Source organism: Blennius ocellaris (assembly GCF_963422515.1).
Source record: "Blennius ocellaris genome assembly, chromosome: 16".
Classification (NCBI taxonomy): Eukaryota; Metazoa; Chordata; class Actinopteri; order Blenniiformes; family Blenniidae; genus Blennius; species Blennius ocellaris.
The window spans coordinates 12,870,193-12,893,105 of record NC_137665.1 but is presented as its reverse complement, the minus strand read 5'-3'; the positions used below and the strand labels follow the sequence as shown (position 1 = coordinate 12,893,105).

Below are 22,913 nucleotides of genomic sequence, written 5' to 3'. Positions count from 1 at the left end.
GATTTGCATGGTTTTACAATCAGTTTTTGTCCATACATTATGAAGAGAAAATGTTAAACCTAAAAACAGCGAGAAACTGCTTATTTTTTTCTAATAATTTCTTGGTCCTGAACGTACAGTATACTGCTTGATGCAATTAATATCTGTAAGTTATATAAGATAAAATAAGATAAGATAAGATAAGATAAGGTGAGGTGAGGCGAGTCGAGGCTCGGACACAAACTTTCTCTTTTATTACTGAAACAGTTTAGAGAAATGTATTTCTGAAAACAAATAAGTTGTGCAGATAAAAAGTTAAAACATTGCTTAGTGGCTGACAACTTTGAGTGATGCGTTCATGTGCATCATGTCATCCCAACCTCCGACACGTTGACAGTAATGACGTTACATGCTAAACAGGATTAAAATATGACTGAGCTGGAATGGCAAGTTTCAGCAGAGTGGCATCCCCATTATGTTTGCAAGGAAGACCCTTGTCATCGAGCACCCGGGCTGGATGGGGTGGGGTGTCGTCATGTGCGAAGACAGGAAACCAGTCAGGTCAGCCACTGTATCCAGGTTTGGGGGTTATTTAATACTATAGTCACATTATCAATGGCATTTAAGATTACAGCAAATGTCAGTGAACAAAAGGGGTCTTCACATACTTTGAATAAACTTGTGAATATTTTTTTATTTAAAAATAGTTTTATAATAACATCACTCTAATGTGACAAACAAGGCGCAGTTGAGGATGTTTCCGTGTGTGTGTGTGTGTGTTTGCACCGCCCCCTCGCGGCCACGCTTGGTGCCTGCAGTGCACTGGCACGCAGGCGGACGTGCATGCACGCGAGCAACAGATCCGAGCACATGCGCACTTCATTGTTTTGACTGAAAATGCCGTCGGTTTCGAAAACGGCGGCCAATGCGTCTCCTCAAACCGAGAAACCTACCCACTATACGTGAGTAAAGCCGCTGCACTCAAACCGCCGAACGGCTCGTCTCGGGACCTTCAGGGGCGACGCGCAGCTCCGCGCGGCTGCATTTTGCAACATTCCTCAGCTGTGCGTGCGTTAACAAACATGGAGCTTTTCCTGGCTTTGTGACTGCCTAACGTTACATAGCAAACAGCACGCCAACGACGTCTGCGCTAGTGCAGGAAACACGCACGTTTTAAAGCGCTAAAACTGGCGAGGCGGCCGTGATCGGGCCCGCGTGCGACTCTTTCACAGAGTTGGCGGCCAGGTGCGAGCAATTTGTTGAATATTATTCCCCCAACTCGGCGTGCTAAATGATTAGCCAGGAACTCGCTAACCAGTCTGCTTGTAAATAGCTCGGCCTTATTTTGAGTTCCTCTCTCACTACGCACATATACTGACGTACGTCCAGGAGCGTTGGGCGTCCGTTACGTTTGAAATCCTGCGTCGAGTACATCGAGAATAGCGAGCTAACGTTGGTGACCCAAAATAATATATAGCATGGCCGTAAAGCAAACAGCAGCGTAACGCGACACGGCGGTGCACTTTTTCTTTGTTTTGGTGTCATTTTCACGTAGATGAACTACTTTTTGTTGTTCCAGATACTTGAAGGAGTTCAGGACAGAGCAGTGCCCGTTGTTCCTCCAGCACAAGTGCACGCAGCACAGACCGTTTACGTGCTTTCATTGGCATTTTCTAAACCAGCGACGAAGGCGGCCCATCAGGAGAAGAGACGGGACGTTTAACTACAGTCCGGACGTCTACTGCACCAAATACGACGAGACCACAGGCATCTGCCCCGATGGAGATGAGTAAGTCCCAGATTCAATCCGTGCATTCCTGCGGACTTCCGGAGATGTCAGTGTAAAGTTATTGGGCGGACTTCAGTCTGCTTTGTTTACACCTAAACCTGCAACTTTACACATGTGTTTTAAAGCTGTAATCCTCATAGTTCAACTTTATCTAATAGTGGATAGTCTCCTTTAACCCTCCATGATCGTGTTTGTCCTCATTTGTTGTGTTTTGCTTGTGGATTTTTGCAAATCACAACACTACAGACGAAAGGGGAAAAAAAACACCCGTCAAACTATTGATAACAGTTTGCTGGCTTTTAAACAGAAATCAATCACTTCATTGATAAATCAAGATGATGCCTTTGCACTGCATTTGGTCACTGACGAACGTTTTCGTGCAAGATATGAAATGTTTAATTTGTGCTTGTATATGAACATTTCACTGAAAATTCGTCCCGATTTTTGTCCCAAAAAGTCTTGTCTTTTTACATTGCTCTGGTTCTTGCTGTGTTGTTTCTTGTACGGTGCTTAGTCACTGGTTGTTATGCTATTGAGGATTGTTATGAACTATGTCCAAGCTGATGGCCAAACTTACCAGCTTCACTTTGAAATAAGTCTGTGTCTGAAGTTGAAGTGTTTCTGTTGGATAATTGATTTGGAGGGGGGGGGGGGGCTCCACCGTAAATCTTCCATATAAGAAGTGTGATGCTCTTCTGTTGACATGCTTCTCCTCGGTATTATACAATTATTTATTCATGCTTTGACTTGTGGAACGTGTTGTCTAATCCCATTAAATTGCGGGTAATTTTCACCCAGTTTTAAAGGATGTACCTAAATGTATGTCTCCACAATTTGTGAGGACTAACTGTGGAGGTTTACAGACACGTCATGTTCGTATTTGTTTCCAAGTTTATTTTTAATTCAGCTTTAAACAAATATACTGAATTGCACTCCTCCCTTTAAAAGTCTGCATTTAGATTAAAACATGAGTGATTGTGGAACAGCTGATGTCTTTTCAGTTTTCTGTTGATAGATGGATAGATGGATCTTTATAGTCGTTCATGAATACGCACCATAGGTGCATACATGAATGAAATTCCTTTGCAAAAGGCTCAAACTTGGGCTTTTGAAAGTATCTCAAAACAAGAAGAATAAACGTATAAAAACACACAGTAAAAGGTATATAAACACACATTAAAATGGTGATAAAGTCCCAAGATGAATAACAACACTGGAGCTGAATGTTGCACTGAAAAATTATTGCGCTGGATTTATTTTGACAATTATTTATGTGAAAAGTGTAATGAGTGGGTGCTTCCGCCTTTTTACCTAAAACAACACCAATGTTCAATATATGTTGGATATTCGATATTACTGTGTGGTTTCGACAGTACTGACAATTTTATGTTTTGATTCGACAACACGCTAGTGGATCGTGTTCTTGATTGTACAGCCATCACGAAGAAGCACAGTAATATTTGTTTGCTTGATGGTGGCTTGTTAGTTTTTTGGATTTCTTGCCGTCTAACCGTTCTGGTTATGCATGTGATTGGGTATGCTAAATCCTGGAGGTTTTATAAGAGGTGAACATGATAGTATTGACTGTCTGGTGGCACAGTGCCTGTTATTCTCAGTGACATTCCCATTTACTGTGCTGCAGTTGGTATCTTAAAGATGACAGCCTGCGTTTATGTGTGGGATTTAAAAATGACAGTGAGCATTTAATTGAAAGCTTGATAGAAATGGAATATTCAACTATTGAAAAATGAACTGCAGTCCTCACAATTCCTCCTCTGCTAATGGAGGCTATTTTTGTATGACCTTATGTGTTGCTATAGCAACTGTTGCTACTCAAGAAAGGGAAATTTGGTTTATTCAAGAGGATTTATTGGTCGTGCATTTCTCCCGGCATTGCAAGTGTGTCGGCTCCACATCCACAAGAGAATCGTTTTTGTGTGAAAAATGTATGAAACCCCACTACTTTTTATTAAAGGAATTCTCTCTGTAGCTTTTTAATGAACTCTGGACCATGTGCTTCATACGAAATGCTCGTCGTAGGCAGACAGTCTCGCTAAAAACATAATGTACTTTTTCTATAAATTAGAATTTGGGTGGGTTTTAACATTTGTTAAAACACTGAAATGCTGTCCTCTTGTTTCCTTAGCTGTCCTTATTTACACCGGACCACTGGCGACACGGAGCGCAAATACCATCTACGATATTACAAGACTGGCACTTGTATCCATGAGACGGATGCTCGAGGGCATTGTGTGAAGAATGGCCTGCACTGTGCGTTTGCTCACGGGCCACATGATCTGCGACCTCCAGTCTATGATATCAGGTGAACTGCAACTCAGATGCTTGCCTCTTCGCAACGCAACAAATAAATCAGCCCTTTAGACATGCATAGATCAGACAGAAACGTGGTATTGTGTGTACGTGAGTGTGTGTGGACTCATTATGTTGTTGGCACTGTGGGTTTCAGGGCTTGGCTCTGTGTAGTTCAAATAAAATAAGAAGCACTCAATACACACACTTTATTAGGTTAAAGAGTGAGTGAGTCAGCTAATGTATGATTCAAAGACCCTCAATAATTTTTATTTAAAAAATTTCTTTTTAATAGCAATGGACACATTCTGTACAATTAATGAATGTAGCTTTTTTGCTTTACGTGGCATTTGTATAATTGAATGGATTGTTTCGCATAATAAGTTGACGTGAATTAGCAGAGATATCACTGCTCTTTCCTGCCGGTGAAGCGACTCTATATAAGATATTAATAACAGTCTTTTGCACAGAGAGATACAAGCACAAGAGGCCCTCCAAAATGGACAGCTGGGATCTGGGGAGGGTATTCCTGATCTGCAGCCTGGTGTGCTCGCCAGTCAAGCCATGATTGAGAAAACTCTAACCGAAGACCCCCGGTGGCAAGGTGAGCGTCCCAGTCGGAATATTGCCAGTTGCATGCAGGGCTAAAAAAAAAAACAAGACGGTCGGAGCAAACTTGTTTTTTTGCAGAAATGAGTGAAGAAAGTTAACATTGTAATTGACCTTTCCTTTTTGCAGATACCAACTTTGTTTTAGCCAATTACAAAACAGATCAGTGTACTAAACCCCCAAGACTATGCAGACAAGGTTATGCTTGCCCCCACTATCACAACAGTAGAGATCGAAGGAGAAATCCACGCAAATTCAAGTATAGGTGAGCCGCAATTCCAAAAATTCAGCCATGTCGATGACGAGCTGGTTAAAAGTCCTGATTGTATTGAATGCAGGTCAACGCCGTGTCCGAATGTGAAACATGGGGACGAGTGGGGGGAGCCCTCAAAGTGTGACAGTGGGGACAGTTGTCAGTATTGTCACTCTCGCACTGAACAGCAGTTCCACCCAGAGGTGAGTCAACATTCCTCTGCTCGCATCTCATACATTTGTAATTTTCTTATTGCGCGAACCCTCATGTAACCACAGGAATCATTTTGTTCTCCACTCTGTAGCTTCTTTAATTAAATATCTCCTTGATATTCTATTTCATTTACTCCCTTTTTTTTTTTTCTTTATCCAAGATCTACAAATCTACCAAATGCAATGATATGCGACAAACTGGATACTGTCCCAGAGGGCCGTTTTGTGCATTTGCACATGTAGAAAGTAAGTCCATTCGTCTCTGCATGTTATTATATTTTCTCATTTATTACTTTAATTCTGCTAGGCTGATGGATTTTGTCACAAGTCTATCAAGGTTATTGTTATTGGGTGCGTCTGATTTTTTTTTATATCTTATACGTTTTATTTTTTTTACATGGTTTATTTGAAACTTTTCAGGAATTCCCTCGACGGAAGAGACCATGAGCTCTTTGCTAACAGCGATACAGTCGAGCTCACAGTCCCAGCTGGGCTCTCAGCAGTACTCGGAGTGTCCCGTCTCTGAGTGGAACAGTGGAGGAAACTCCACCAACATCGCATCCAGTAGCAACGGACAAGTAGGAAGTGTATGTTTTTTATGCTTTCTCAGTGTGATATGTGTCTAATGCAAACCAGCTGTTGGATTTCCAGACATGCCACATCTTCTTGTTACAGCTGCTGCAAATCTAGTTCGGCTAAAGCAAATCATTTGTTGACGTGTTGTTTACCTCTCTTCAACATTTGTTGTCTTTTTGGTTTTTTTTTTTATCCATATGTCATTTTTGCTCTTTATTTTGTTTCATTTCTACATTTAAAGCGAAGCTAGAACAAAACTTGAGAAGATATTCAGTAAACACAGTTAGTTTCCATTCAGTCTCCGTGTTTTTTTTGTTTTTTTTTGGTTTACTTTTGTTATTTATTGATCATCATTTCATTAAGACCATGTGCACTTGTCTTTCTCAGGTTTCATGTTCTAATAGCTCCACTGTAACGCCAAGCTCAGGAAGCGACAGTTTCTTATCCCCAGTGGGATCCATCAGCAGGCCCAAATCCATAACTAATAATAGTTTATGTTCAGAGTCCACCACATCCAGTGTCTCGTCTCTGACGTCTAACTATCCCAAAGCTCCGGGCTTTGAACGTGAGGATCAGGTACACAGACTGCTCTCTTTACCTTTAGGAAGAGTCTCTCTCTCACACACACACACACGTTTTTTGTCTGTCATTCATTATTTGCCATGTCATTTTATTTGGTCCTATTAAGCCCTTTTTTGCATGAATTCCATAGTTTTTAGATCAGTACATTGGTTACACGTTTGTAAAACAGCAGATTTAGTTATTTTTCTACGTTTTTACACTGTTCCGGAGTTACAATTTAGATTGGTGATAATATACGCTCAAAACGTAAATATCTGTAATACATTAAGTAGTTACTATTTTGAAGGTTTTATTTAAATAAAAACATGTTGACAGACTGATTTTCTTCTTTATATAGATTTATTATAATGAATGTTGCATTTTCTGATGAGTCACATCTCATGATGAAACACTTTTAATTCATTGATTTCAAGCATGTTTTGTACGATCACATACATAACACTGCTTATATGCTTTTCTCCATGATAAGAAGGTTAATTTAACTCCTTCATGTAAATGAAGTGAGGAAAAAGTGTGACGTGTCCACGGTCATTCCTGAGGTTTTACAAGGCAAACAGGATTTGTTTACATGATGAGTTTACATACTTTTCAATGCCATGCAAGGAGGTTGTTTCATCAAATTAGGTTAGAATAAGTCAGTCAATGCCTCTACAGTCTTCTCCAGTCACAGTTAGCTCTGTCTGGTAAAACGGTCAAGCACATTCAGTCTTTCTTTCAGGCTGTTTCTATCGATGTGTAAAATGCTGAACGATTCCGAGCTGCCTGCGTAAAGTTTTGACTAAAGTTTTCCACGTCTCTGTTATTTGATCACCCATAGATTAAAAACAAAGGACATGCGGATCAAAAGTTGTTGGACCAAGAAAAACAGGTCGGTGGTCCAACTGGTTACTCTATTGTTGATTTCCGAGTATTTTACATGTTTATTGAACTCTCCCTCACTTTTCCACGCAGACACAAAATACTGTATTCTCCTCGGTGAACCCTTTGGCGACGAGCTTCACCTCCAGCATAACGTCGAGCTTGGCCTCGAGTATCGGCTCGGACAGCTCCTCACCCACCACCCTATCAACCATGAATGCAAAAGCCACTCCCTTCTATCCAGGAAGCAACACCGTGGAGTCCGTCATAGGTGAGTTCACATTGAGCCGTCGGTAAATGGGCAGAGCCGACCACCAACACGTCGTGTTTTGTTGCAATATGTCAGTCAGATTTGTTCCGTTTCCCATCAGGATCCGCCCTGGACCTGAACTTCAGTGACATTAACGTTGCATCTCTCGATAAGGAGTTAGAAGAGCAAGACAGCCACGTAGGACTAGCAAGTAAGGAGCTGGAGATCTGTTTCGAAGTCCTTTCGGTTGTTCACGTCACAGTTTGTGTTTTTAAATTGGAGATCACACGTCCCCCCCCCGCAGGTCAAAGAGTCTTGGGTGGATCTGCTCCTGTTAACATTCCCGGCTCCCTGGCGCGGTCATCGTCCTTCAATTCGTCGTCGTCGCTCTCCACCTCCCCGCTGAGCTCCCTCTCCCAGTCTCTGTCACAGTCCCTGCTGTCAGGAACGGTGTCTCAGCAAAATCAACCTTCAAACTTGTTAGCGAAGCAGGAGCACGGCCTCCTGGGAACACCCACCTCATCCTCCCAGAACTCCCTGGGTGAGTTGATTGCCTCAGACAAGGAGAGATTGGTTCTATTTCTCTCAGCCTCATCCAGACCCTTTTCATCTCGTTTGAATTGATTTCAGTTAAAAAAAAAAAAAAGCCTCAATGGATTTAATATCAAGATTTGCAAGTATATATTGGGTGTAGAACTCCTCCACCTCCTCATTCGGCTTCTTCCACGCAGGTTTGAATGGTGGTGCCAACAACATTTGGGACTTTGTGAGTGGCAGCTTCTCACCCAGTCCGTCTCCAGTCTTCAGCAGTCTGACCTCCACAACCAGCAGCGCTGATCTGGCTCGCCTTTTTCGAGAGCTGGATGAGGCCAAACGGAAGATCAAACAATGGGAGGAGGCCTGGCACCAAGTCAAACAGGTCAGTGTCACTCCCTTACTTCAATTCCTGGTAGAAGATGTGTCGAAGGACCGTCCCCAAACTTAAACATTTCTCCCCAACCCTCTTATTAAGGAGCCATTTTTCTTTGGTATCAGGATCCTAAAAGTTTCTCACATTAAAAGATTGTCTCTGCAAATCCCTCCAGCACAGAACAGGCTTGTCCCACACTTAGAAAGCGTTTCCTCTTATGTTTCCATGATTTCCCGTATTTGGTCGTTTCATTTCTAATCACAACACCGGTGTTTGTTCCAGGCCTGTGAGGCTTGCCAGAAAGATGCTCACGAAGCGAAGGAGCAGGCGAAGACGGCCGACGCCGAGCGGCAACTGGCCGAACAGAAGTGGGAGGAAACCGAGCGCAAGCTGAAGGAGCTCCAGGGAGACTTTGACGTGCTTTGTCGCACCCCCGGAACGCCGCTTCTACGTAGCTACGGCGAGCTGGACCAGCTCCCCCTGTCAAAGCTTCACTCCATCCAGAGTCAGCTGCGTAATGACCTAGACGTTATAGACGGGGTAAGAAAGCCAAGAGCACACACCGCATTTCATTTATAGCACCTAGCGATTTCTCAAGACTCTCGATTCAGGCCCGTGTTTGTCGTCAAGCATGCAAAATTTGAAAAGTCTGCATGAACTGAATTGTCCCGAGTTGCGGCTGATATCCATTCTTCTCTTCCCCCCAACAGGTAATATATCAGCTTCAGTCAAAGAAATGTATAGTTTGCCAAAAGCATGACCGTTGCATTGTTCTGCAGCCTTGCCAACATTATGTACTATGTGAGAACTGTGCGCCTAGTAAAACAGAATGTCCCTACTGTAGAACAAAGATTTTAAAGTGGTGATGTACAGTTTACTCCAGGTACTATTTAAAGATTATCCCTTTGAAAAACTACTAATAGATATTAAGTTTTCAAAATGGCAATGTCTATTTCATACAGTGATTAAGTTACTTTAGGATTAAATGATGTTTGACTGAAAGAGTAAACAGAATTATAAATAAATATTCTGCTGGAGATTTAGTTTAGTATTTTTCTTTTTTTTTTTTCTTTTGCTCATTTTAATACCACATTGCATCAGAGAGCCAAATAGTTTTCTGTATAAAAGCCATGCACTCAGTATAGAATATTAAATTACCTTCAAGTTCTCACATCTTCAATCATGATGCAAAATGAAATCGAATGTCCAGATAAATGCAGAGAGCAGTCGTTTTGGTACCCCCCCCCCCCCCCCCCAAAAAAAAAAGCAAACATGCATCGCTGTCTTGACACAATGCACTTAACAGTAAACCCCTACAAACTCAGCACACTAAGATGATCACACTTTGTATTTGTTTTCCTGTTTGTGGCTGCTCCTGAACTGCATTTTGCTATTAGTGCAGATGAAGCTCTTGCCTCCCGAGGCGGCAGCCGCTCCACTTTTACGCACTTAAAGTTGCCCCCAGAGCAAATGTAAAACCATGTAGGAATAAATGTGTTACCACTACAAACGGGAGTGCATTCACTCCACTTTGACTTTAATGGTAAGTTTAGAGTTAAAGTAGCACAGCTGAAGCTGCCAGGGACATTTGACCACAGCACTCAGTTCAGCATTTCAGCTTGGTTCATGAAAACTCACTGTGTAAACGTTGACAGACGCACTGCCAGGAAACGACGAGCTGACCAATCCAATGATCTCAAGCATAAAATGAGCAAAATGTCTTTTCTTTAGTTAAAGAGGAATACAACAGGTCAAAGTTGAATTATGTTTGGGAGCTTTTGGGGGGGGGGATCAAGAAACGGGACATGATTGTTAGTTTGTCCTTAAAACATGTGGAGCTTCTGAAAGGCCATTTATCAACTTAACAGCAGAAGAAGCTTGTATACAAATCATTATGTTAAACTTTACGAAGGATATTTGATAATAAACTAAAGTTATGTGGCCAAATTATTGATCAACTTAAAACATCACAACAGGAATTCCAGTGTTCCTCTTTAAATAAAGTCACAGTTTAATAATGACCCCCCCCCCCCCCCCCCCCCCCCCCAAAAAAAAAAAAAAAACATTTTTTGATAATTTTCCAATAAATCCAGTCAAGCATCATTATCTTGACCAACTTTATCTGAAGATTATTTCATATTAAAAAGCACTTTGTTGACCTGGGACTTTATTAAAGGGTATATAGAATTTTGCTTTAAGCTGCTTTGTTAGGTATTCTGTTGTGTCTTTTTTGAAGATTTATACTTTTTGTTTTCTACATAAGCTAATGTCTGGAGCTTTTTGTGTGTGCGTGTGTGTACTGTGAAACATAACTGTAATATTTCATGTTTCCTGGCATGGTTCTACATATTAAGATTTCATAGAGAGAAAAAAATACTTATTAATAGTTTGTACTTTCATAGTTAGATTTATAAAATTTCAATCAAATAAGTGCAAATTTAAACTGCATTTTAGGCATAACCAGCAGCTGTATATCAATAAGGCACATGCTACATGTTAAGGCTATTATTCAATCAGTTAGGGTTTTTCTTTTTCTCTCTTTTTGTAGAATTTTATATAGCCTATCCATTAGAGAAGCATGTATTGTATTTGCTCAAAGCCTGAAATGATTTTTTTTTTTTTTTTGTAGAAATCTAGCCTCTTGATCTTGTCTAGAACATATCGGCCTCTAACTCTGAAGTGCCTTGCCTTAGTTAGAAAAGGTAACCTGTAGAATCGTCGGCAAACGCAAGTAGTCGGAGCTTGTGCACAGGTATCTGCAAAAAAAACAAAACCCAAACAAACCTGTATTTACCTTGCAGAAGTCCATCGACATGTATTTGAGTCTACGTGTGTATATAAAGCAGTAATACGCCAGTGTATTTGGCCAAAATCCCATCAAGTATTTCTGATAATTGAAGATGGAACATTAGTCAGTGCCTGTGTCCTGACGCCGCTCCACCCCTCCGCCCACTCATTCCTTGGTTGTGGTGCTCTATCGGTGCAGCTTCGGTCTTTGAAATTAGCTTTTTCAATTCAACGTTTGGGAGTATGCAAACAGAGGACACATGGATTTGTATAGCAACGTATATTAAAACAAAAGCAACAACAACAAAAAACTTTTTTTTTTCCAGTTTGTTTTCTTGTAATAACTCCGCAGTGAATGAAGAATTCCATAGTTACCTTGCAGGCTGGATTTTATTGCTTCGGATGACCTTCTACTGTGTTAAAAAGAAGAAAAAAAACCTTTTTATTCTTGCTTTAAATTCAGTAGAAATCTTGTATCTCCAGGTACACTTTTTGCTACTTCGAAATATGGTGGAAAAATGCATTGTTTACATTCACACAAAATGACAATTCAAGCAACTCAGAGGAACAATATCTGGAAAGGTTAAGGCATTTTCGCATTTGTCATGATTATATACGGCATAAAAGGCAGGCTTAACACTTCTGGTATTGCATGCTATGCGATATGTTAAACCAGCTACAAAAAACAACAAAAAAAAAAGTTCGCACTGTGTCACACTGCCAGAATCTTTGTATTGACTTATTTTAGTGTAGTTAAGGCTTAAATAACTAATGCAAGCTTCGCTGCTACTGGAAAAAGGTATTAATGTAGTTTCTTGTTATACATTTAGATGTTTGAATGTCGTTGTGCATCCACAGCTCAGATTTTCCGAAACTATGAAATGATCTGTCTTCTGCATCGAACTTAACGACTTCCTTTGATTGAATTGTTTCATTTGTAAATTCATTTGAGTCAAAGTTTCAGTACTTTTGTAAAAAAATCACTTAGAATGATGTCATAGGCCTGTACTACTGTAGATTGTCCCCCTTTTAAAAAAAAAAAACAACAAAAAAATAACTGATTGAAGGTAAATGTGTTTTTGTTTGCTTCTTTTCATTTCTTATTCCCCCTCGTACACTGGATAGCAGTGTGCAGTGCAGCTAATTCACAGGGTTCTTTGGTCTGTTTTGTTTTTGCCTGTGAAGCTAACGAAATTGATGATGTCTAGTGTAAAGAATCTTAAAAAAAAAAAAAATTTAACCAAAGTGGTGTTTTAAGTAGCTGTCCAAATATGTATTATAAAGGGAAAATTTTGACCCGGGAACAGAATCCAGTATCAAGCGTGCAGTTGATGGACGTCTCTCTGTCCGGTCTGAAGTTAGAAGTGACGAATCAGAGCAGCGAGGTCGCGGTCGGGTATGAAACGAAAGAATTGTGTAGATTTTTGCTTGGACTTTTCAGTAAAGGTCATAGTTCCTCCTCGGCGAGTCAGCAACAGGACTAAGCCAACGACATTTGCTTACAACATTAACGGACTTGCTGTAGGCACATTTTTTGCAGTTTTACCAAAGACCTTTATTGTTGTTGTTTTTTTGTTTTTTTGTTTTTTTTTGTACTACATTTCATCATTTCTTTTACTTCATTAAAAAAAAACGTTCTTTTTTAAAAAAAATAGATGTTAATCACCTAGTACCTTAAATAGATCATTTTCATTAACGGTAATTAAATGGCATCTTTTTCTATCTAAAGTAATTTCTAGTGGTTTCATACACGGCGGTCACAATGCATGGGGTCGGATCCTTACAAAATGTGTGTGTGTGTGTACATTTTGATTTTGTGTTGCGTATACGTTGGCATTTATGGCAGGTCGTGCAATACTGGCGAGCACACGGTTCCAGCGTCGGTTTAATTGTTGTCTCCAGTGAAGGACTGTCGAGGTGAAAGACGTTTGTGCTTCTGAAGTGGCCATAAAAGCTTCACTACAGGACTGTTTTGAAGTACATTTTCTTTGTTGATGAGGACTTGTTTTTTTTTTTTTTGGGTGGGGGGGGTGGGGGGGTCTGGATATTGACAGGTATACCTTGTATACTGTTGTGAAATGCCTGCAGTGACTGTAAGGTGCTTTTTGTTTGTGATGGGACAGATGATTGTGAAGCATCAATGGCAGATACAGACTTAATTACGGCTGAGTTTGGTTTGTTAGCTGCTCAGTTTTTTTCTGCCCCCCCCCCACCACCACCAATTCAAGTTTTCTATTTAAAAAAAAAAAGAATCAATTGCTGACATGGTAAGCACAGCCTATTTCTTTCTATTCCTTCAAGATTTGTTCGATTTTTATCTCTTAACGGACCAACGACACTTCCAAGTACATCTGTGCCTTTAATGATTACACAATGTTAATTGATTGAAGAGGGGGGAACAAATAAAGAAGAGAAAAAGTTGAATTAGAATCAAAATTCCAGTGCCTTACAATCTTTTTGTGGACCACAATGTGATTGCTAAATGTCCCACAAAACAGTCTCATGAGATTCTCTTCACTATCCAGACAGCATCAGGCAAAAAAAAGAAAAGAAAAAAGCTTCAAACCGAGTGAGAATTATCTGTCGCAGTCTGTATTTGCCATACATTTCAAGAAATGCAGCGGTATTATCTCAATCTGGCACCAAGAACCCACATGTTTGTAAGGAAACGAGGAAAAGCACCAAATAGGAAGAATCTTGTAAATGAACTGTAATAGATGTATCATTATGCTCTGCATTGGAATAATCTATTTTGCATTATTGTTAGTTGTTGTGTCTTCTTTTGTTTTTTTTTTGTTGTTTTTTTAACATTATAAAAATGGAGCCAGAAGATTTATGCAATCTTGTACATGTATATGAATATGATGATGTTCACATTAAGTCAAATGAAATACTAGTGCAAAGTCAAAGGTAAATAATCTGAATGTGGAACCGCTTTGTTCCATGTACTTTAGCAACTTTTTGAGTAGAAATGTTATTTTAATATTGACGCCCTGAAATATTGAATGTATTGTTCTAAATTAGATATACAATGAATAGGTCACTGGATATGATGGAGCGCAGTTAATTGAATATGATGTAGCATCTAGTTGTGAACTGCTATTCAATAAAATTTAATAGAACTAAAACAAATGCAAGTTTTTGAAGTTTCTATTTGTCAGCAAATTGAAGAAGAACAATCTAAGGACAGAAATGTATTTTTCTCAGGGTAAAAACTGATTTGATAGAGAATGTGTTCAATCTGAGGAAACTGCATTTCGTGGGTTTAGACATTATTTATAGATTAAACGATATGTCCCTTATTTTGTGACGAGCTGTATGGATATGTAGGAAATTCTATACTGATAATTGTAGAACTTATTCTTTTGGTATATTGATATTTTTGTGTTGTGAACACAAAAAAACAGGTGCAAGTCTTAGAATACTAGATGTTTCTTTTCTATATTGAGGATTGTGTACTGCATATTTACTGTAGTGTATTACTAGTTTGTTAACACTTGTTAAATTGTTACACTACAGTTATGCAATGGTTTACAGAGTTCACAAAATTATTTTTATCATCTTGAGAATTAAAATAATTTTTCATCTGATGTGTGAAAATGGATTTCTTGTGTCAAAAAGGCAAATAATTAATACTGCATTCTATTGTTTCAACAAGACTTGTAGAGATCAGAATATTTGTTTTTTTAAACTTTTTAACTGCATTTGAAACATAAATTACAGATGATAATTGAAGTGATAAGGAAGTGCTTCAACTGTTTGGCCTGCAGGTGAGAACATGGAACAGCATTTAATGATCGGGGGTGTCAAACATCAGGACCACAAGAGGTTCCAATCCACGCAAATTGTAAAAACAATTAAATAAAACATTTATTTTTCTGAACGAATTTCCATTTTTTTGGGGACATTTCACTGTATTTTGCACTAGATTATCGGCATTGGCTTTATTATTGAGATCTTAGAAATTTTCAGTAGTAATTGTTTGGTTTTGTGAGAATATAGACTTTCATCACAAGTTCCCTGCACCATAACAAAGCAAAGTTAAAATGTAAATGTTATTTTTTGCTCTCTTACTGGCCCACTCAGGATGAAATTGAGCTGTATATGGCCCCTGACCCAGATAGTGTTTTACACCCCTGAATTAGATGCAGGAGGAACGACAGTATTTTTTGGGTGCATTAAGACTCTTCAAACTCCTCATGGTAAATAAATAATATATCCCTGATCGAGAGTTTTGCTCATCTTTACCAAATCTTCATTTATAGTACGAGAGTGTCATTAGACCTTTTTTCCCCACCCAAAAAAGTATTAAAGTCCTTCAAAATGTTACACTTTAAACATTTATTTCAATGATTTAAAGAGAAGGTGAATTGGTTTTTATCAAGGTTTCTACGTTTAAAACATTTTTTTAAAACTGAACAATTAATTCCCTCCTTCTTGACTTCCTGGTAAGATCATTGCTTCCTTCACCTTTTCTAAGGCTGGCGTCGTTTTAAACACTTTGGTGGGAGTTTTTTTTTTTTTTTTTTAGATTTTTCTGCAAATTAAGAATAAAAAATTAAGCAACATGATTGAGAAAAGCACACACCTGCCTATATGAGGCTCCACGGTGCCTGAGATGACGGGATTGTTTCGATGCACAGATCTGGGGAAGGTTACAGAAACTTTTCTGTTGCTTTGAAGCTCCTTATTAGCACAGGCCGTGAGGAAAACATTGAACCCTCTGGTGTAAATGCCAGGCCAGTACCATCCCTACAGTGAAGCATGGTGGTGGCAGCATCATGCTTGAGGGATGTTTTTCAGCGGCAAGAATCCAAAAATCTAAAAAAAAATTCATGTTTTCCTTATTGGGTGTTGTGTGTAGAATTTTGAGGGGAAAAAACTAATCGATTTTGGAATAAGAGTGTAACGGAACAAAATGTGGGAATAAAGTGAAGCGCTGGATGCACTGCATTTCCACTGCCCCTGGTCCAGTGCACTGACACTTCCTGCCACCAGGTGGCAGCCTGCCCTCAGCAGCTGCCCCACCACCTCCTGCTGGGAGTTCACTGTGCTGCCTGTTGGAGCACTTGAGTTGAGGGTACGAGCAGGCAGGTCGTCTACCAGTGGGCGTTGTTCTTAATGGTGTCTGATGCAAACAAACAAGCAACGGGACATTTGTTTTGTGCAAGGTTTACAAAGGTCACCTGGAACCTGGAGCCGTATTACAACACGCTTCCCAAAAGATCAATGCATGATTGAATCATACAAAGGGGCCCGTGCTGATTTAAAAATGGTCCATCAAGGAAACTTTTGAATTCAAAGTGACATTACCTATGAAAATTCATCCACACCTCCTCTGGACTTTGATGCCATCGAGGCTGACTGCAGTGCCGTCCGGGTGAGTTTGCACAAACACACATCATTTGAGAGATGTTTAGACTTTTCACTGTATTTATCACCAGAAGGTTCTGATAAAATGCTGAGATTGTAGTAATTATGAAACATTTAGCAAACCGCCGCCCCCCCCCCCTTTTTTTTTTTACTAATATTCAACACTACAATAACGAATAACATTTAAGTTCAAATTTTAATGCTCAAGGGCACTATTTTACCAGCTCACTCTCGATTATATTGGATTGTAGTTCCTGTGTCATGATGTTGGTCTCAGCACAGCAGAGGCCCTCTGGGGGGAAAATAACAAACCCTTTTACATTCTCAATTGCCTTCTAGTGTGATTTTGACCCTCTAACGTGTGATCACAGGTGCTTTTGACTGCGTTATATGTCATACATCCACACAGATGAATCCTCCTGGCCCAGCACGTCTAGCAGCCTCTTCACAGTTTTATGTCCCCGAAGGCAGAAAGCCACGTCTGCAGGTAGCAGAGAGGGACGAACAGGCCCACCAGTGTCAAGCTGCGTATTTGAGCCAACAAGTCATTCCAGACTCTCGGTGAGAGCATCCACACAGAGACTTTAGCTTGAATCTGGAGTCTTAATTTCAACTAACTGGGCATACGTAATGGCAACGCAGCAAACCTTCCAGAAATGATCTCATGTTGAAAGAAGAAGAGGGAGCCTTGTGTGAGGGCCACTTGGGGTGTGGGTGACATCAGAGCACTCAGGCTATGAGGGTAATTTGGCAGAAGGAGCTTCCTCAGCAAAGCAAAAGCATCGGTCCCTCTCAGAGCGCACACGAGAGCAGGAGATGACGTCAGCGCCTCCACGCTCTCGTCAATCTCTCATCACTCATTAGGTCTCAGACCAAGCGGCTCCAATCCAGCGTGTCGTTCACCTACAATGTCGATTACAGAGACATGATTACCGTCAAACCTGTGAAAACATTTCTTTCAGATGGTTTCTGTGGGAATGATTCATGCTGTGGCTATTCATAACTCCAAATGTGTCTTGGACCTGATTACAAACTGAAACTGTGTTTGCTGCACATTTTGCTCACCCTAACTCAAGGCCTACTCAGTTCAAGACAGCTAAAAGAAAAAGCTATTTTATTTTAACTGTCTTGAACGGGATCCGTCTGAACTCCTCAGGGTGTCCTCCACGCTAGTGCTAGAACTCTACAAATGGAGCAGAGAGTGATTGAATATAACACATTTAAAACAAGTCATGACTCTGTGCACTATTTCCTGACTCCCCCCCCCCCCAAAAAAAAATAGAGAAGCGATAATATTTATGTAGTTATAAGTACTGTTACAATAAGTAAAACTATAGTCATTAAAAATAATTTGCGTTAAAGTGCATGAAAGTACTACTTAAATAGGTTTTAGTGATTATTAGCATTTGATTGCATGGTCAATGGCATCTGATATGGTTTTACTCGGAAAATATAATCTCTATGTTCAAACCACATTTTTCAGACAAAAAGGTACCATACCGTACCATACACATACCATACCATACTGCACAAAAGAAATATAAAGTTATTTTAATCTATTTAGAAAGTAAAGTTTATACCTATTAAAATGCAGATGAAAAGTATGAAGTAGTTTACAAAGTGTACTTAAGGATGAGTGTTTGTTGATTTATAGCAACAATCCAGAAACTAAAGGCCACTAACCTCTAGTTCACTTTGTTTCCCTGAAATGACGACCAGATCTTCATCAGCATTCAGAGAAAAGTCCTGCTGGTCTTTAGTAAATCTTGTTTTTATAAGGCTGTAGTGACAGCCTTATAAAAATTTTGCATATTTTCATGGTAGATGTCATTATTTTCTAAGTTAAATAAACAGTTGTGTATCTCCCCAGGTTGACCCACATTAGAAGAGAGAAAAACTAGAAGTTACCACGAGGAAAATCAAAGACAATAATTGGTAGGAATGGTTTAAATCTCTGAAGTCGAATTCCTGTCGGTGGATGGGTTAGTACCGGTATTCATTTCTTTATATTAAAAAAACAAAAAAAAACCCAACAAAATCAGATCATATTGTTTATGTGTAGCAAGTAAATCTGCAAGGGTCTTGTTGCCTCTGGCAACAGGAAGCTCCCAGTCCAGGGCACGTGAGCTTCAACTCCTCAAAGTCCTGCTATCTGGGTGAGTTTGTAAAAACATGCATAATGCAACAGCTGTAGGAGAAATTTTGCTGCACAAATACATTTCAGTGTATTTTGCACCAGAAGGTTTCATTCATTTTGGCATTATGTTGAGATTGCGCAAATTGTTGGTAGTTATTGTTTGGCTTTGAAAAATAGACATTTTGACCATGTTTTCTCTGCACCCGAACTTTAAAGTGTCCCTGAAATAATTCTATTAAAATACACCAGTATTTAGCATTATTTTCCCCCTTTCGAATGATATATGACACACCAATGACAATCACACCACTATCTTGCTCTTGAGCGCCGAACGTCTAAATATGCCTTTAAATCTCCCGCCCTGTGAATCTGACCTAGTTTTCCCAACTTGCCGTAGTTTTGCGCTGTGACGTATGAGGGGTTATTTACTTCCGCCCACAACAGCTGATCGTAGTGTCTTGTTTACATGTGCTCTGCATTATCGCGTTATTTAGCAGTTTTTTAGAGCCATGCCTAAGCGTTGTGTTGCGGCTGGGTGTTCCCAAATGCCCAGTCCGTCTGTAAGTGTCCATAAATTCCCAAAAGATCAAACTTTGAGGAGATTATGGACAAAACAAGTGCAGCGCACTCACTCCAACTGGACACCAACAGAGGCCTCCTATCTCTGCAGTCAACATTTCACAGATGACTGTTACGAAACAGCACCCGCAATCCGAGAGTCACTTGGTTTTGCTGTGAAGAGGAAACGTATCCTGAAACCTGGTTCTGTCCCCACCATTTTTAAACGGCTTTTTAACGGATTTTTAAACCCAACCTTCAGTAAGTCTTTTTAAAACCTGCTAAAACTTAAGACAAATAGACCAATAAACTTTGCAAAACACCCACTCTGACACAAGGGTAAATACCCGGTCACACACAATATGTGCACATGGGTAAATACCCGGTCACGCACAATATGTGCACACGGGTAAATACCCGGTCACGCACAATATGTGCACAAGGGTAAATACCCGGTCACGCACAATATGTGCACACGGGTAAATACCCGGTCACGCACAATATGTGCACACGGGTAAATACCCGGTCACGCACAATATGTGCACACGGGTAAATACCCGGTCACGCACAATATGTACTCACGGGTAAATACCCGGTCACACACAATATGTACTCACGGCTCAAACATGTATGGTTGAACGCCTTGATTTTCTTCTAATTCTTCCTCCGATGATTCCTCTCCTTCATCTTCGTCCAAAACCAACGATACGTCACTTAAATCTTCGCTAACATCGCTCCTAGGTGCTTCTGTATCGCCAAACCCCTCCATTCTTCAATCAGCTGATGTTGTTTTGGCTGGGACATATAACCCCTCGTACGTCATATCCGGTCTAGCTCAGGCGGCTCACATTTATGGCCCGCAAATATACCGTCGTCTGCTGCATCATGTAAAGTCAATTAAAAGGGTCGGAATTCGGACTTTTATCTGGGAATGTTATATACCTTTCGAAAGCATATTTATTCTTCTTTCTAAAGATGAAATATGATAAACATTTCAGGGACACTTTAATGTTTATTCTGGCACTATGTTACCCATTTACTGGTCCCGCCCACTCAAGATGATTTGGTCTGCATGTGAGAGCTCAACTAAAATGTGTTTCGAACCAGTCAGATGTGTTAGAGAAAAGGTGAAAAAAACATAAACCGAACTATAATCAAAACAAACACAGCTCAAATTCCACAACATTTTACTCTACTTTTATTAAATCTCCCTATTGCAAGCAAATCTACAAAAATAGTAACTCTCACATCTTGTCAGTTAATTCTAATCACACTCAGCATCCACTGCGGATTGATTCAATCATTTTCCATAAAATGATCAGTCCTCCTCTGTTTACATGTACAATTTACACAACTCCACAAAGCTAAACCGTAAGTCCCCAGATTTATTGATCACAAAAGGCATCTAGTGGCAAGATGCTGTTATGTAATATGTGATATTATGTAAGAAAGTGAAACACACAGAAATACTACAATTGTAATGCTGAAATCAGAGTTGAAGAATTGACATTGAAGAAAATATAAGGTGGCTTTCACTTTTGTAAGTGTCTCCTCTGTATGCCGATGAAATCCTGAATGCCTGCAATGTCCCCTCTAGCAGCTCTGGAAAGGTTCACTGTCCACGTCCCGGAGGTCTTGTCCAGCTACACCTGCCGGGCCGGTGCACGTTATATTGTTGTATATGGTGATAGTGGTGTCGGGTTCTTCGCCCTCAGCGTGGGTCTCAACTCGTCGAGGCACCACCTGTGGATTCTTCAAGCTGTAGTTTCTGAGTGGGAGGGAGCTGCAGTCACATTTCCACTGGTTTCCTGAGAGCAAAAGTTTTTCCAGCGTGTCGGGGAAGTCAGGGACCATGTTGGTCAGAGCATTAGCTCGCAGGTCCAGGTAGCGCAGCTTTGGAAGTAGCTGATTTGTTCCATTTTGCAAAAACTGTTGACATTCATTATTGGACAACAGCAAATACTCCACATTCATGAGTCCAGAGAAGGTGTCAGTATTGAGAACCTCCAGACTGTTGAAACTCAGGTCCAGTCCCAACAGACCCACTAGATCTGCAAAGCTCTGATGCTCCACAGCAGAGATGTTGTTGTGTTGCAGGAAAAGTCTTCGTAAACCGGAGAGTCCCGTAAACGCTTGAGCTGTGACCCTTGTGAGACAACCTCTGTCCAGATGTAGGCTGTGAAGCTTTGACAGACCTTTGAACATTTGGTCCGGCAGACTGAGGAAGCAGCTTCCTGACAGGTTGATGACCGCGACGTGAGAGAGGCCTGTGAAACTGCCCATCTGGGCCTCCTGCACCTGATTGTGTTCCAGCTCCAGGACCTCCAGATGGCCGAGCCCTTCGAAGATCCTCTCTCCGAGACTTCGGATCTTGTTGTAACTGAGCCGCAGTTCTTCCAGGTATTGCAGATCACGGAAGGTCCTGGGCCTGAGCGCAGCGATTGAGTTGTTGGACAGGCGCAGCACATGAAGACTGTGCAGGCCCAAGAAGGTGTCGTCATGCAGAGAAGCCAGTTTGTTGTTCGTCAGATCCAGCCATCTCAGCGATTTCATGCCCATAAAAGCTCTCGGTACCAACGTCACAATCTGATTCTGGGCCAGGTAAAGCTTTTGCAGTTTAGTAAGTTTAACAAATACATTAGCTTTGATCACCTTGAGGTAATTTCCCGTCAGATCCAACTCTTTAAGCTCAATGAGATTTTGAAAGAGCTGTGGCTGCAAGTAAGCGAGTCGGTTTCCTGCAAGAATCAGCTCTCGTAGGCCTTGCAGGTCTTGAAAAGCTGCCTCGGGCAAGACGGTTATTGAGTTCCATCCCAGATTAAGAAGCCACATTTGTGAAAGTCCGGCAAAGAGTCTCTCCTCAATGCGACTGATCTGATTGTTGTGCAGACTTAGGGACGCTAGGTTCGGTGTACTCTGGAAAATTGTACCTGGCAACACGCGCAGGCGATTCCGCTCGAGGTGAACGTGTGCCAGTGTCTTAAGTCCTCTGAAGGCCTGTGGGTCAAGGGTCGTCAGCTGGCCACTCTGCAGGTTCAAAAAGTCCAGGTTTGTAAGCTCCCTGAAAGATGCTGCCGGGAGCGAGGTGAACAGGTTCCCATCCAGCCAGAGAGAATGAGTCGGCGGCGGCATGTCGGCTGGTACTTGTGTGAAGTTGCGAGCGCTGCAGTACATGTTGAGTTCCAGGCTGTAGTCATCGTGGAGACAGGTGCAGCCCTTTGAACAAGGAATGGGCTCTTCTGTCGCCTTCACTGTTGCCGTGTCCGGGTCTGGCAACACCAGTGATGTCCCCAGTACCCACACCACCAACAGCACTACAGTTTGCATCCCAGCTGTGGATGGAACAGCAACATGAAGATGTGAATGCTTTGTCAGTTCTCTAATGAACATACAGCTCCTTAAAATAATATATATCATTATCATTGTGTAAAAACACTTTGAAGTGTAGAATCTTAATGCAGAAACCCCTGAATTGGATTGCCTACCTTAGATCTCAGTGGTCCTGCTGTGGAATACTGAATGACTGATCCTTGTGCAATTGTTTGTATGCAAATAGAAAGTCTGCCAAGCCCCCAAACGCTTTTTTTAAGTCCACCGAGTGAATGTGCCCCATTAACCCATTCATTTCCATTCAACTTGACAACAAGGTTTCGTGAACACATTTTCCCCCTCGACGTGTCCTCTTGAGGTTTCTTAGTGTCGATGTCAATAATCCCAGTGATAATTCCAG

General features: G+C 40.8%; 2 protein-coding genes across 3 annotated transcripts; one reads left to right on the top strand and one right to left on the bottom strand.

Moving 5' to 3' along the window:
• The first annotated feature begins 835 nt into the window (after nt 1-835).
• Nucleotides 836-10,338, top strand: unkl (unk like zinc finger). Of its 2 annotated transcripts, none has more exons than XM_080510955.1 (15): nt 836-941; nt 1,559-1,768; nt 3,915-4,091; nt 4,549-4,682; nt 4,817-4,952; nt 5,026-5,143; nt 5,314-5,398; nt 5,573-5,739; nt 7,128-7,178; nt 7,262-7,439; nt 7,540-7,629; nt 7,723-7,959; nt 8,150-8,337; nt 8,611-8,868; nt 9,039-10,338. In XM_080510955.1, the coding sequence occupies exons 1-15, from the start codon at nt 877-879 to the stop codon at nt 9,192-9,194; spliced, it is 2,250 nt and encodes a 749-aa protein (XP_080367081.1). In that variant the 5' UTR covers nt 836-876; the 3' UTR covers nt 9,195-10,338. The 2 variants fall into 2 exon arrangements, with proteins under 2 accessions (XP_080367081.1, XP_080367080.1); XM_080510954.1 differs by having other exon boundaries at nt 7,519-7,629.
• A 10,438-nt stretch (nt 10,339-20,776) lies between these two features.
• On the bottom strand, nt 20,777-22,510 carry igfals (insulin-like growth factor binding protein, acid labile subunit; the record flags this gene model as incomplete). Its single annotated transcript, XM_080512246.1, has 1 exon — nt 20,777-22,510. The coding sequence occupies one exon, from the start codon at nt 22,508-22,510 to the stop codon at nt 20,777-20,779; it is 1,734 nt and encodes a 577-aa protein (XP_080368372.1).
• Between the last annotated feature and the right edge of the window lie 403 nt (nt 22,511-22,913).